Source organism: Mercurialis annua, linkage group LG3, assembly GCF_937616625.2.
Source record: "Mercurialis annua linkage group LG3, ddMerAnnu1.2, whole genome shotgun sequence".
In the NCBI taxonomy this organism is placed as follows: Eukaryota; Viridiplantae; Streptophyta; class Magnoliopsida; order Malpighiales; family Euphorbiaceae; genus Mercurialis; species Mercurialis annua.
Genome location: NC_065572.1, coordinates 20,525,542 through 20,538,546, shown reverse-complemented (window position 1 = coordinate 20,538,546; position 13,005 = coordinate 20,525,542). Strand labels below are relative to the sequence as shown.

At 33.9% G+C, this 13,005-nt stretch overlaps 1 protein-coding gene and 2 long non-coding RNA genes across 3 annotated transcripts; all 3 read right to left on the bottom strand.

Annotated features, from left to right (window-relative positions):
* Positions 1-254: 254 nt before the first annotated feature.
* LOC126671681 (uncharacterized) lies at positions 255-2,740 on the bottom strand. The gene is made up of 3 exons (XR_007639080.2): positions 2,547-2,740; positions 929-1,004; positions 255-480 (listed from the first exon to the last, which is right to left on the bottom strand). It is a non-coding gene; the product is annotated as an uncharacterized LOC126671681 (long non-coding RNA).
* A 4,555-nt stretch (positions 2,741-7,295) lies between these two features.
* LOC126671682 (uncharacterized) lies at positions 7,296-8,392 on the bottom strand. Its single transcript, XR_007639081.2, has 2 exons — positions 7,968-8,392; positions 7,296-7,521 (listed from the first exon to the last, which is right to left on the bottom strand). It is a non-coding gene; the product is annotated as an uncharacterized LOC126671682 (long non-coding RNA).
* A 3,126-nt stretch (positions 8,393-11,518) lies between these two features.
* On the bottom strand, positions 11,519-12,046 carry LOC126672426 (uncharacterized). Its single transcript, XM_050366376.1, has 2 exons — positions 11,901-12,046; positions 11,519-11,714 (listed from the first exon to the last, which is right to left on the bottom strand). The coding sequence occupies exons 1-2, from the start codon at positions 12,044-12,046 to the stop codon at positions 11,519-11,521; spliced, it is 342 nt and encodes a 113-aa protein (XP_050222333.1).
* Between the last annotated feature and the right edge of the window lie 959 nt (positions 12,047-13,005).

Genomic DNA, 13,005 nt, shown 5'->3' with positions numbered 1-13,005 from the left:
GTTTGGCTTAAATCGCTAAAAAGGTGAAATGTTTGTAAACGTTTTGCTTAAATCGCTAAAAAGGTGTCACGACCCAATTTCATGAATCGTGACCGGCGCTAGGGTATGGGTATGGTTGTACCAAAACCCGTAGCAAGCCTCGCGGAAATCAAATAATCATTTATAAAATGCAGAAAACTGCTCGGGGGCAACCGAGACTCCAACCTAAGTCTAGCAATTTATACTACAGTTCTAATATAAATAACTTCAATATCTTAAATGTTCAACATCATGCCTTATATATAACAATATCGTAATCCAGAGTAATCATGCCAAATATAATAATCGAATATATCGACAATCCCAAAGTGTAGTATCAAATGAAATAAATAACTAGTTCTACTGCGGTCTAAGAGTTTGAAAACAGAAACTAGTTTAAATAACATAAAAACCTCCGAGGAATCAAAAGAATCGGAGTGGACCAGCTTTCAAATCATAAACCTGGAAAATTTGGGAAAACAACGGGGTCAGATTTACTGAGTAGAGTTTATATAACCATTTACATTTATTAAGTTAAAAACCTTTAAAACGTTTAATAAAACATTTTCATTATGGATTATCAATGAAACCCTAAACCACAATTCTAAATCCATTGTCGTGTCGGTGACACGTATCTCAATAACCGATCCCCGACTATCACTTAATAAATAGTGAGCCCAGGAGACGTATCTTCCACCGGTGCCCTCACTAAGGTGAGACGTATCTCAAACCTACCTCAATACCATAATCATTACCGGTGCGCACGCTGTCCCGATGATGCCCATCGAGTAGCACGTTCCAAATCAAATCCACAATGCCGAAAACAGTTCAAAAGCTGCTTATACATATATATATATATACAAAATAATACATTTGCTTAATAAAGAGGTAAATAGAGATATAAACTCACTGCTTGCAAATCCACGTGAAAAACCTGGCAAGCAACTAAACCTTTTTCGACTCCGAAGCACGAGCAGTCGACGTGTCTAAAAGAAGGCATAAAACATAATTAATATCATCCCCTAACTCTAGAGAGTACTAGACAACACGTAGGACTAGCACAGATATCAACCAATCCAAAGTACACACCATCAATATGTAACTACACATATTTAGCCAAAATGTCAAAGCATTAACCGAAGTAGAGTAATCATACATATTCAACATAACCAAAGTCATACGATAGTCAAGTCCAATTGAGTTCTCACTTTTAAAACATAATCCGGAAAACCATTTCAATAACTTAGTTAAAATCATAAAACCAAGTTTAAACCAAAGTGGTGAGCTAGCCGAGTTATCACAACTGCCAAGCCTATACTCACGAATTGGGCGACCCAAGTCTAACCCGAACCAAACATCCAACCAAAGTAAAACAATTCGTTTAAAGTCCGGAATCATTTAAATATACCAAAGTTTCAATTTAGAGAAATAAGGGAATTCAAATTAAACATTAAAACCCAAGTATAGCATCATGATTATAATTCGATAAAAGTTCGCAAAGGACAAACACAACCAAATAAGAAAAACACCAATATACAACAGCCCTATCATGCTTAATAATCACATTTTATATAACACATGTCATAGCAAAACATTTGCAATCAATTAATATATTTTTCACGACATCAAGCCAATTAAGAATTCATGGCACTTAGCCCAAAACTAGACCAAACATGAATCGCCAAAACAAAACACCTTAGATCAGTTCATATACATGCCATAATCAATAATATGAAAGTAATTCAGATCTTAAGTCATTACAAAGCATCGAATCTGAAATCAAAGTATTTTAGTGTAAAACTAGCTAGTTTGCAAACTAAGCCAACACGTACCAAAACATTTATAATTCAAACTCCCAAACTCATTTAGATCAGTAGTATATCATACATAATTTCAAAATACCAAACCAACTCAGATCTAAACTCATGCCAACATCCCTTAAACAATCGATAACGCATTTTCGCTAGAATTTGCCTAAACATGCTAAACAAACCAAATCATGCATTCGACAACCCAAATCATATAGCCACTGATCCTAAATCATATAAACATCATATATATCATCTTAGAACAGTAGGTACATCATCGCAAAACATTTATGCAATTACAACTCTTAAAGAACCCAAATTCAGCATTTTACGCAATTTCAGCTAAAACAATCGAGAGCATGCCAAAGTGTTGATACAACCAACAAGATCAGTTCATAAACATCAAATCCATCAAACATATCATACATATCAGTAACCTAAGCATAGAATCTCAATTTCATAGATTCAAACCAGTAAATCGATTAAAATACAACAATTGCTAGAAAAATCCTAACATTGATGAATCATGCCAAACGCTTTTCAAAACATGTAACATCAGTTTATATATGTACAAACCATCATTTTATACATACAAACTCAGTAGCATAAGCATGGCATGACAATGGCAACAATTCACTTCATTAAAATCCTATATTATGCATTTATAGGCAAAATCACATAGCAATGAATCCATGAATCAAATGGATATGAAAACAATACCTAAGGATGATGAACAATAAGATAAATAATGTATTAACCCAAGGTTCAAGGGGCTGGACCGAATTTAATTTAATCCACAAGCCTCCAACGAAGAACACAACGTAGAAATCGCGTAGATCTTGCGATTAGGATGTAAAATCATATTCTTAGCGGAATGAATCGCATCCGGACTTGTTAGAAAGAAGAAATCAAGTTCTTTGAGTGAAAAAATTCGTTTTTAGGGTTTGGAGATTAATGGGGGGCTAGGGTTTGCAACTTAAGGGGTCTATTTATAGACTCATGTGGGCTTTACTTGGGCTGCAATTAAAGCCCACGGTTTAAAAGGTCGTTTTAGAGTTAGAAACCTCCAAATAACAAGCCAACCGATCAGATTTTAGTAAATCCTCTTAGAAACAATATATCCAAAGATGAGCCCGATCCGACCTTTCAATTGTGAGATATCAACGTTTTACTAACACATGGCAGTTTTGGAAAACATGGGAAAACAACTTCAATAAATACCCGAAAATGAATCGAATCAATATCTAATACCCACACGATATATGTGTAACATACAAGATACAAAACAAGGCTCAATCATGGTGTCTCAATGAAAGAACCAATCCGAAATCAAGTAAAAACATAACGAGAAAAATACGGGGTATTACATTCTCCCCAACTTAAAAACAAAATCGTCCTCGATTTTTAACACAAAACATAAATGCACAAAACAACGAAATAGAGCCCACATAACAACCGAAATAAACAAACAAGGAATAATTGCAATGTATCATAAGGATAGAAAATATAGCAATTCTGCATAACGAGCTCTGACTCCTAAGTGCACTCCTCAACTGAATGACCAACTCAATTGAAACTAAAGGAATATCTTGAAATCCCAACTGATAAAGATCATGCATATATAACAACTCGACACCAAGTGTCCCATATCAAAAACATTTAAATAACCCGTTATAGCAAATGAATGACCAAGTCTAATATATCGACTAGATATGACTCTCCACAAGACGAACAAACTTAATGAATCAGACTCACGATATCACAAACACTCCAAGAGTACACCAATTTAACTCATGATAACCAGAGTTCCAAATTGTTAAACAACAAACCATCCAGAAAGACTCTTCCAATCTTTCGAAAGTATAAAGCCTACAACTACCTACGGTAACTAAACATTGACCACATCCCACATATATTACACAAATTTAATATCACGTGGCACACACAAAAGGTTTAACAGCCGATAAAAACAATATCTAAACATTTCATAATCATATCATCAATCAAAAAAAATCGACCAACCAACCCTAGTTGGCGAAACCTATTTACCACGATCCTCGAACCTTGAATCAGCTAACTTATATAATCACACCAAACTGAAATTCTCAAATTTAATCCACCAAATATAACTGTAACCTCGCAAACGAAAGATCATCTAGATCAAATTCACCATTAACCGGGTCATTGGTTATGCTCAAGTCAAACTTACAGGAAACAAAATTTCCAAAGCACAAAACATTTTATTTATATTTTCCACTTCTCTTTTAAAAGACTCTAACAACTTATACCCTCTTTTATATTCAAAACTAAAATGTTTTTACCGTTGCGAGAAAAAACATCCTCTAGTTTGTAAACACATCAAAATTTTCAAAATATTTGTATTTTGAATTTCGCAGTTACACCTTATATTGAAATAAAATCTGCAAATCTGTGAAACCGTTCAATTGACAAAAAATTTATTCTCTTTAAATCAAACTTGCTAAATTTTTTTATGCTTTTCTCAAAATGGAAAAAAAACATTTGTAATGAAAATCACCTCATTCACACAACTCTATATGAGTAAACCAAAACATTTGAACAAACTCAAATATTTAAAAACAAATTTCTTTTAAAATCACGGCGTATACACACACGTAGAGCATAACCAAATCGCTTAATCCCACAACCCTCAAATCATAAATTGGAAGCTAACACGTAAGCCTTTCATCCGACCTCAAAATCCTATCACACTTATTACAACAATAACTCGAGTGCAACCTTATATCCAATACTAATTCCTACGAAACACAATTATTCAAATAACATAGAACTGATCATTGCAACGCAATCGTCCTTAATTTACCTCAATCACACAGAGTATTTGTCTAGCTATCTTTCGGTAAAAATAATAATTTCAAAACCATTTGAAATCCATCAACTTTATAGATACATTTATCATTATGTGACTCGCGAGTTTGTTCCAAAACATTTTTTTCCTCAAAACCACTTTATCGGTAAAATTCATTTTTACATAATTGTGTGCCAGGGTGATGACATCTCTCATCCCCAAAGAGTTGCATCCAACCCTAATCATTTTTATGCACGTGATGCATGTACTATTATGCATGTATCAATTATTAATTTACCTTTTATTTAGTGAACATACTCAGTGTTTAATGCAAACCTAATCGTGACATTCAAAATGTATGTTCATGATATGTCTGGGCACAATTACGTTTTGAAAATATTTCAAAAATTTCAATAATTCAACCTTTGAAATCCATTTCCTAATAAAATATTTGCTAGACGTTACACTCTATGAGATGTGCACTAGATAACCTCAAAATATTTCTCAAATCATCAACACTCGATGCTATAAGGCAACTCATCCTAATAACTTTATTACATCTCTAGTACTATAAAAAGTATCTAACTAACTTCAATCCAGACTAAGATTATCCAAAGAAAATAGCACATAAAATACGTTCCTATAAAATTTACCGCCAGCTCCTGCATCACATCCTCAGACTTGATGGAAACACCAGTGTATTAATACACCGGTCTATCTTCTCGGTTCAGAGTTTTCAATATCCGATCTAGGATAATCAGATATCATCAGCCAATCCGAAGGAAGTACTTCCCTCGTAATCCTCGATATCGAAACCCCAAGGTTTCGATCCACGAAACAGAAACAGCAAAGCCCCGCGCAACCCAAAACCGAACAAAAGAGAAACAAGATCTAAAAGAAGATCTTACTCAAAGGTCAAAATTATACATCGAGGTAAGGCAACCATAACCACATGATTAGATCATCTCACGTGCTACACCGCACGAAGAGACAAAACTAAAACAATCAACTTAGTCCAACAGACAAGCGAGTTATAAAACACAAATAATGTTCACAAGATAACAAATCTGAAAATCGTAAACCACGAAACCATGCCATTGAACACAATTAACTCAAGCATTCTTAAAACAAATCAGGATATGCCACAACATTTCCTTGAAATCTCATTACAAATTTACCATGTAAATATATCGTCCTTTAATAGTACGCTTCAAAATTCGTTTTGAAATTAAAAACAAATACGAAAACTTCCAAATTTTGCTGAGCCCCAAGGTTAAAACAAAATCACATTTTGTAAAAATCTCTTCTTATTAATCAGTTGCTTTAAAACGGATACCCAAGTATCTCAGACAATAAAATTATCGAGCTAGCCGAGTCATTACAACTACCAAGCTCAACTCGTAAATTTGGGTGACCCAAGTCGAACCCAAAACAATCGTTTATAAAACGTATTTAATATATTTGTAAATCCGGAAAAGTATTTTAATAAAATTTCCATCCCTTCAAATTTTGGGAGCTCAATTTAAACCAACCGCTAAACGGTAATTTAAAACTCAAGTGAGAAATCTTTGATTTCAAACATCTATTCTGTAAATCCCAAAAATTTAAAATGCTGGCATTCTACAACATGATAAAATAACTTCAACGTTAAATTCTTAAAACAATGATTTATCTCATAAAATATCATTTGAAACCATCGCTTGTTAACACCAGACCAAACATAATATTCAAAAATATTTACTGGCAACTCAACCAAAAACCATCTTGTTAAGAATTTAAAATTAAACTTCTCTTATAATTCTATGTCGAAACACAAATCGGATAAAACAATATTCTCGATAAAAATCTTTAAATCAACATGTGGTCAAACAATGCATTACCATCAAACACGTTTTAAGGTTTAACCCAAAATCTCTTTAATTGAAAAACAAGGCTAACGCCCAACATACGATCACATTTAACATCAACAATTGAGGCCAAAGCCAAGATGTACTTTATTAACAAGGCAAAAGCAGTTCAACGCATCACGTAAAATAACTGTAACATTACCATAAATTCTAAATCGTTTTAGGCATAAACGACAAGTTTTATCAAACACCATCATACCCAAGTATGAGTCTTTAGGAAAATTTACCAACCTATGATTTCCCGAGAAATCAAAAGCAATTATAATCACCCAAGTGAAATAATCTCATAATGATAAAACACAGCAATTAACATCCAAGTGAAATAAATTGTCAATCAAAGCATCAATACCAAACAAGGACTGACAGACATCACCTATAGGATGTAGGCTGAAGGTTTGAAAACAAATGATGACGTTTAAAAGACAAGACACGAATCCTAATTCCGCAGTAGTTCCTATGACACGGCATCAACTTAACATACCAAACTAATAAACACATAACATGCATAAGGCCTTGGTTTGAAACCAAAGCTCTGATACCAAGTTTGTCACGACCCAATTTCATGAATCGTGACCGGCGCTAGGGTATGGGTATGGTTGTACCAAAACCCGTAGCAAGCCTCGCGGAAATCAAATAATCATTTATAAAATGCAGAAAACTGCTCGGGGGCAACCGAGACTCCAACCTAAGTCTAGCAATTTATACTACAGTTCTAATATAAATAACTTCAATATCTTAAATGTTCAACATCATGCCTTATATATAACAATATCGTAATCCAGAGTAATCATGCCAAATATAATAATCGAATATATCGACAATCCCAAAGTGTAGTATCAAATGAAATAAATAACTAGTTCTACTGCGGTCTAAGAGTTTGAAAACAGAAACTAGTTTAAATAACATAAAAACCTCCGAGGAATCAAAAGAATCGGAGTGGACCAGCTTTCAAATCATAAACCTGGAAAATTTGGGAAAACAACAGGGTCAGATTTACTGAGTAGAGTTTATATAACCATTTACATTTATTAAGTTAAAAACCTTTAAAACGTTTAATAAAACATTTTCATTATGGATTATCAATGAAACCCTAAACCACAATTCTAAATCCATTGTCGTGTCGGTGACACGTATCTCAATAACCGATCCCCGACTATCACTTAATAAATAGTGAGCCCAGGAGACGTATCTTCCACCGGTGCCCTCACTAAGGTGAGACGTATCTCAAACCTACCTCAATACCATAATCATTACCGGTGCGCACGCTGTCCCGATGATGCCCATCGAGTAGCACGTTCCAAATCAAATCCACAATGCCGAAAACAGTTCAAAAGCTGCTTATACATATATATATATACAAAATAATACATTTGCTTAATAAAGAGGTAAATAGAGATATAAACTCACTGCTTGCAAATCCACGTGAAAAACCTGGCAAGCAACTAAACCTTTTTCGACTCCGAAGCACGAGCAGTCGACGTGTCTAAAAGAAGGCATAAAACATAATTAATATCATCCCCTAACTCTAGAGAGTACTAGACAACACGTAGGACTAGCACAGATATCAACCAATCCAAAGTACACACCATCAATATGTAACTACACATATTTAGCCAAAATGTCAAAGCATTAACCGAAGTAGAGTAATCATACATATTCAACATAACCAAAGTCATACGATAGTCAAGTCCAATTGAGTTCCCACTTTTAAAACATAATCCGGAAAACCATTTCAATAACTTAGTTAAAATCATAAAACCAAGTTTAAACCAAAGTGGTGAGCTAGCCGAGTTATCACAACTGCCAAGCCTATACTCACGAATTGGGCGACCCAAGTCTAACCCGAACAAAACATCCAACCAAAGTAAAACAATTCGTTTAAAGTCCGGAATCATTTAAATATACCAAAGTTTCAATTTAGAGAAATAAGGGAATTCAAATTAAACATTAAAACCCAAGTATAGCATCATGATTATAATTCAATAAAAGTTCGCAAAGGACAAACACAACCAAATAAGAAAAACACCAATATACAACAGCCCTATCATGCTTAATAATCACATTTTATATAACACATGTCATAGCAAAACATTTGCAATCAATTAATATATTTTTCACGACATCAAGCCAATTAAGAATTCATGGCACTTAGCCCAAAACTAGACCAAACATGAATCGCCAAAACAAAACACCTTAGATCAGTTCATATACATGCCATAATCAATAATATGAAAGTAATTCAGATCTTAAGTCATTACAAAGCATCGAATCTGAAATCAAAGCATTTTAGTGTAAAACTAGCTAGTTTGCAAACTAAGCCAACACGTACCAAAACATTTATAATTCAAACTCCCAAACTCATTTAGATCAGTAGTATATCATACATAATTTCAAAATACCAAACCAACTCAGATCTAAACTCATGCCAACATCCCTTAAACAATCGATAACGCATTTTCGCTAGAATTTGCCTAAACATGCTAAACAAACCAAATCATGCATTCGACAACCCAAATCATATAGCCACTGATCCTAAATCATATAAACATCATATATATCATCTTAGAACAGTAGGTACATCATTGCAAAACATTTATGCAATTACAACTCTTAAAGAACCCAAATTCAGCATTTTACGCAATTTCAGCTAAAACAATCGAGAGCATGCCAAAGTGTTGATACAACCAACAAGATCAGTTCATAAACATCAAATCCATCAAACATATCATACATATCAGTAACCTAAGCATAGAATCTCAATTTCATAGATTCAAACCAGTAAATCGATTAAAATACAACAATTGCTAGAAAAATCGTAACATTGATGAATCATGCCAAACGCTTTTCAAAACATGTAACATCAGTTTATATATGTACAAACCATCATTTTATCCATACAAACTCAGTAGCATAAGCATGGCATGACAATGGCAACAATTCACTTCATTAAAATCCTATATTATGCATTTCTAGGCAAAATCACATAGCAATGAATTCATGAATCAAATGGATATGAAAACAATACCTAAGGATGATGAACAATAAGATAAATAATGTATGAACCCAAGGTTCAAGGGGCTGGACCGAATTTAATTTAATCCACAAGCCTCCAACGAAGAACACAACGTAGAAATCGCGTAGATCTTGCGAGTAGGATGTAAAATCATATTCTTAGCGGAATGAATCGCATCCGGACTTGTTAGAAAGAAGAAATCAAGTTCTTTGAGTGTAGAAATTCGTTTTTAGGGTTTGGAGATTAATGGGGGGCTAGGGTTTGCAACTTAAGGGGTCTATTTATAGACTCCTGTGGGCTTTACTTGGGCTGCAATTAAAGCCCACGGTTTAAAAGTTCGTTTTAGAGTTAGAAACCTTCAAATAACAATCCAACCGACCAGAGTTTAGTAAATCCTCTTAGGAACAATATATCCAAAGATGAGCCCGATCCGACCGTTCAATTGTGAGATATCAACGTTTTACTAACACATGGAAGTTTTGGAAAACATGGGAAAACAACTTCAATAAATACCCGAAAATGAATCGAATCAATATCTAATACCCACACGATATATGTGTAACATACAAGATACAAAACAAAGCTCAATCAAGGTGTCTCAGTGAAAGAACCAATCCGAAATCAAGTAAAAACATAACGAGAAAAATACGGGGTATTACAAAAGGTTAAACGTTTGGCTTTCTTTCGTAACGTTTGCAAACGTTACGAGAAAAAAAACCAAACCTTTACAAACATTACGAAATAAACCCAAACGTTTCACCTTTTTAGCGATTTAAGCCAAACGTTAAAACGTTACGAAACAAATCCAAACGTTTAAAACCTTAAGAAACAAATTCAAATGTTTAAAACGTTACGAAACAAATCCAAACTTTTAAAACGTTATGAAACAAATCCAAATGTTTCACCTTTTTAGCATTTTAAGCCGAACGTTTACAAACCTTACAAAATAAATCCAAACGTTTCACCTTTTTGGCAAATTAAGCCAAATGTTTACAAACATTGCAAAACAAAACAAAACGTTTCAGCTTTCTTGCGATTTAAGCCAAACGTTTAAAACGTTACGAAACCAATCCAAACGTTTCACTTTTTTAGCGATTTAAGCCAAACGTTTACAAACATTACGAAACAAATCCAAACATTTCCCCTTTTAGCAATTTAAGCCAATCGTTTAAGACGTTACAAAACCAATCAAAACGTTTAAAACGTTACGAAATAAATTCAAACGTTCCACCTTTTTAGAGATTTAAGCCAAACGTTTACAAGTAATACGAAAAAAATCCAAATTTTTCACCTTTTTAGCGATTTAAGCCAAACGTTTATATAGGTTACGAAACAAATCCAAATGTTTCACATTTTTAGCAATTTTAGCCAAACGTTAACAAACATTACAAAACAAATCAAAACGCTTCACCTTTTTAGCGATTTAAGCCAAAATGTTATGAAACAAATCCAAACATTTCAACTCTTTAGCGATTTAAGCCAAACGTTTACAAACGGTACGAAACAAATCCAAAAATGTTTCACCTTTTTAGCGATTTAAGCCAAACGTTTATAAACGTTACGAAACAAAACCAAACGTTTCACCTTTTTAGCAATTTAAGCCAAACGTTTACAAATGTTACGAAACTAATCCAAGCGTTTCACCTTTTTAGTGATTTAAGCCAAACGTTTAAAACGTTAAGAAACATTTGGCTTAAATTGCTAGAAATGTGAAACATTTTATTTGTCGGACATGAGTATCTGTCTGTAATATGTGACCACCCAAAACACTGCGTTTGGGGGCTTAGACGGATTTCCTATAAATCTGTCTGTAAACTAAGTTAAATGAAACAATGTGCTTTTTAGGGCTACGTTTACCGACAGAAATTTCCGTCGGTAAATTTAGCCCTAAAACGAGTGCATATCCTTCTTCTTCCCCATTTCTGAAATTTCTTCCAACTTCACCCTAATCTTCTTCCCCCTTTCCCACCATTCTACGACCGCCGACGTTCAGACCCCTTCCCCCCATTCTCCGACCGCCGTGCGCCGTGCCATTCACTTCCTCCTTTCCCCCTTTTCCTATTTTTTTGTTTCCTCCTTCACCCCCTTCTTCTCCATTATGCCGCCGCCCCCCTTCTCCGCCTTCGGTCGTTCTCCTCCGCCTCCAGTGTCCAGCAGTCATGTAAGCTTTAATTTATGTTATTTTTAATTAATTTAGTTAATTAGTAATATATCTAGTTTGTTTAAATTTTGTTAAATTAGTTTAGGGTTAGATTAGATTAAATTAGGTGTAAAGTTAATTGAATTTATTTGCATTTAAGGGTTGTAGATTAGGTCGGTTTTTGCACCCGCTGCCCCGGTTTTTGCGCATTCGCTGCCTCGTATTTCGCACCTGCTGCCCCTGTTTTTGCGCGTCCGCTGCCTCGTATTCCGCACCCGCTGCATCGTATTTCGCACCCGCATTCGCTGCCATAGCATCCGCTGCCCGTGCCATTGCCTCTGACAGTTAGTTACTTTTTCATTTTAGTCAATTTATGTAGTTATTTATGTTTATAAATTGTATTATGGATTAATTAATTTAGAATAGTTTGTGCGCCATTGCAGTATAATTTATAATAGTTAGTTAATTTTCTATATGGATTTTTATATATCAGTTAGATTATTTAGTTTATGTAAATATATTAATTGTTAATTGATTAAGGGTTATTTATAATAATATATAGGAGAAATGCTTATTTTTATGATTATTTTAAGTAATTAGTTAATTGAATTTAGTTAGTAAATTGTAGGTTAATTTTCGTAGTAAATTATAAGTATTAGCTTAATATATTAATGAATTAGTAAATGTTCAATTAAATTAGAATTGTTAAATTGTGTTAATTGTAATTAAATTAATCAATATTAATTGGAATTAATTAATATTATTATTTATTTGACAAAATGGGATTAGTTGGTGTGTTGGATATTTAATAAAATGTGGTATTTGTTTGTAGGCTTTCCTGAAAAATGGGTGATGCTCATTTTTAGGGGAAGTGCTGCCCGATTTTCGTTAAAAAAATAAGAAGGATTCGATTGAATTTATATTGTTTCAATTACATAATTTGCAATAATTGAAAACTAATGAAGTTTTTATTTTGGACTTTTATTAGTTCTTGGTTCCTGATAGCCGGTCAGAGCAGTAGCCGTTTATTCCGACGTGCGTATCCAGATTCAGCATTCGCGTGCGGTTCTGCTCTACAACAAGTATGTTTTATCACTTTCTGTAATTCATTGTTGTACATAGTTAGATTTCAAACATGCACTTCACATAAAGTAACCTCGATTTTATTCCCACTTAATAAAATTGTATTCCTAGCCATAGATTTCCCGTCCCGTGTGTTCAATTCTTTGAACGACTCGGGATTGTACAGTTCGCAAAGCTCGTGCTTCCGTAATTTGATCACAAAAAACATA

What these genes read in the sequence shown, in the direction of transcription:
- LOC126672426 (XM_050366376.1), bottom strand. Translation starts at nt 12,046, where the DNA reads ATGGCACGGGCAGCGGATGCTATGGCAGCGAATGCGGGTGCGAAATAC. An exon ending in CGCAAAAACCGGGGCAGCGG is followed by an intron (nt 11,715 to 11,900) that starts GTGCAAAAACCG and finishes TGGACACTGGAG; the next exon opens with GCGGAGGAGAACGACCGAAG.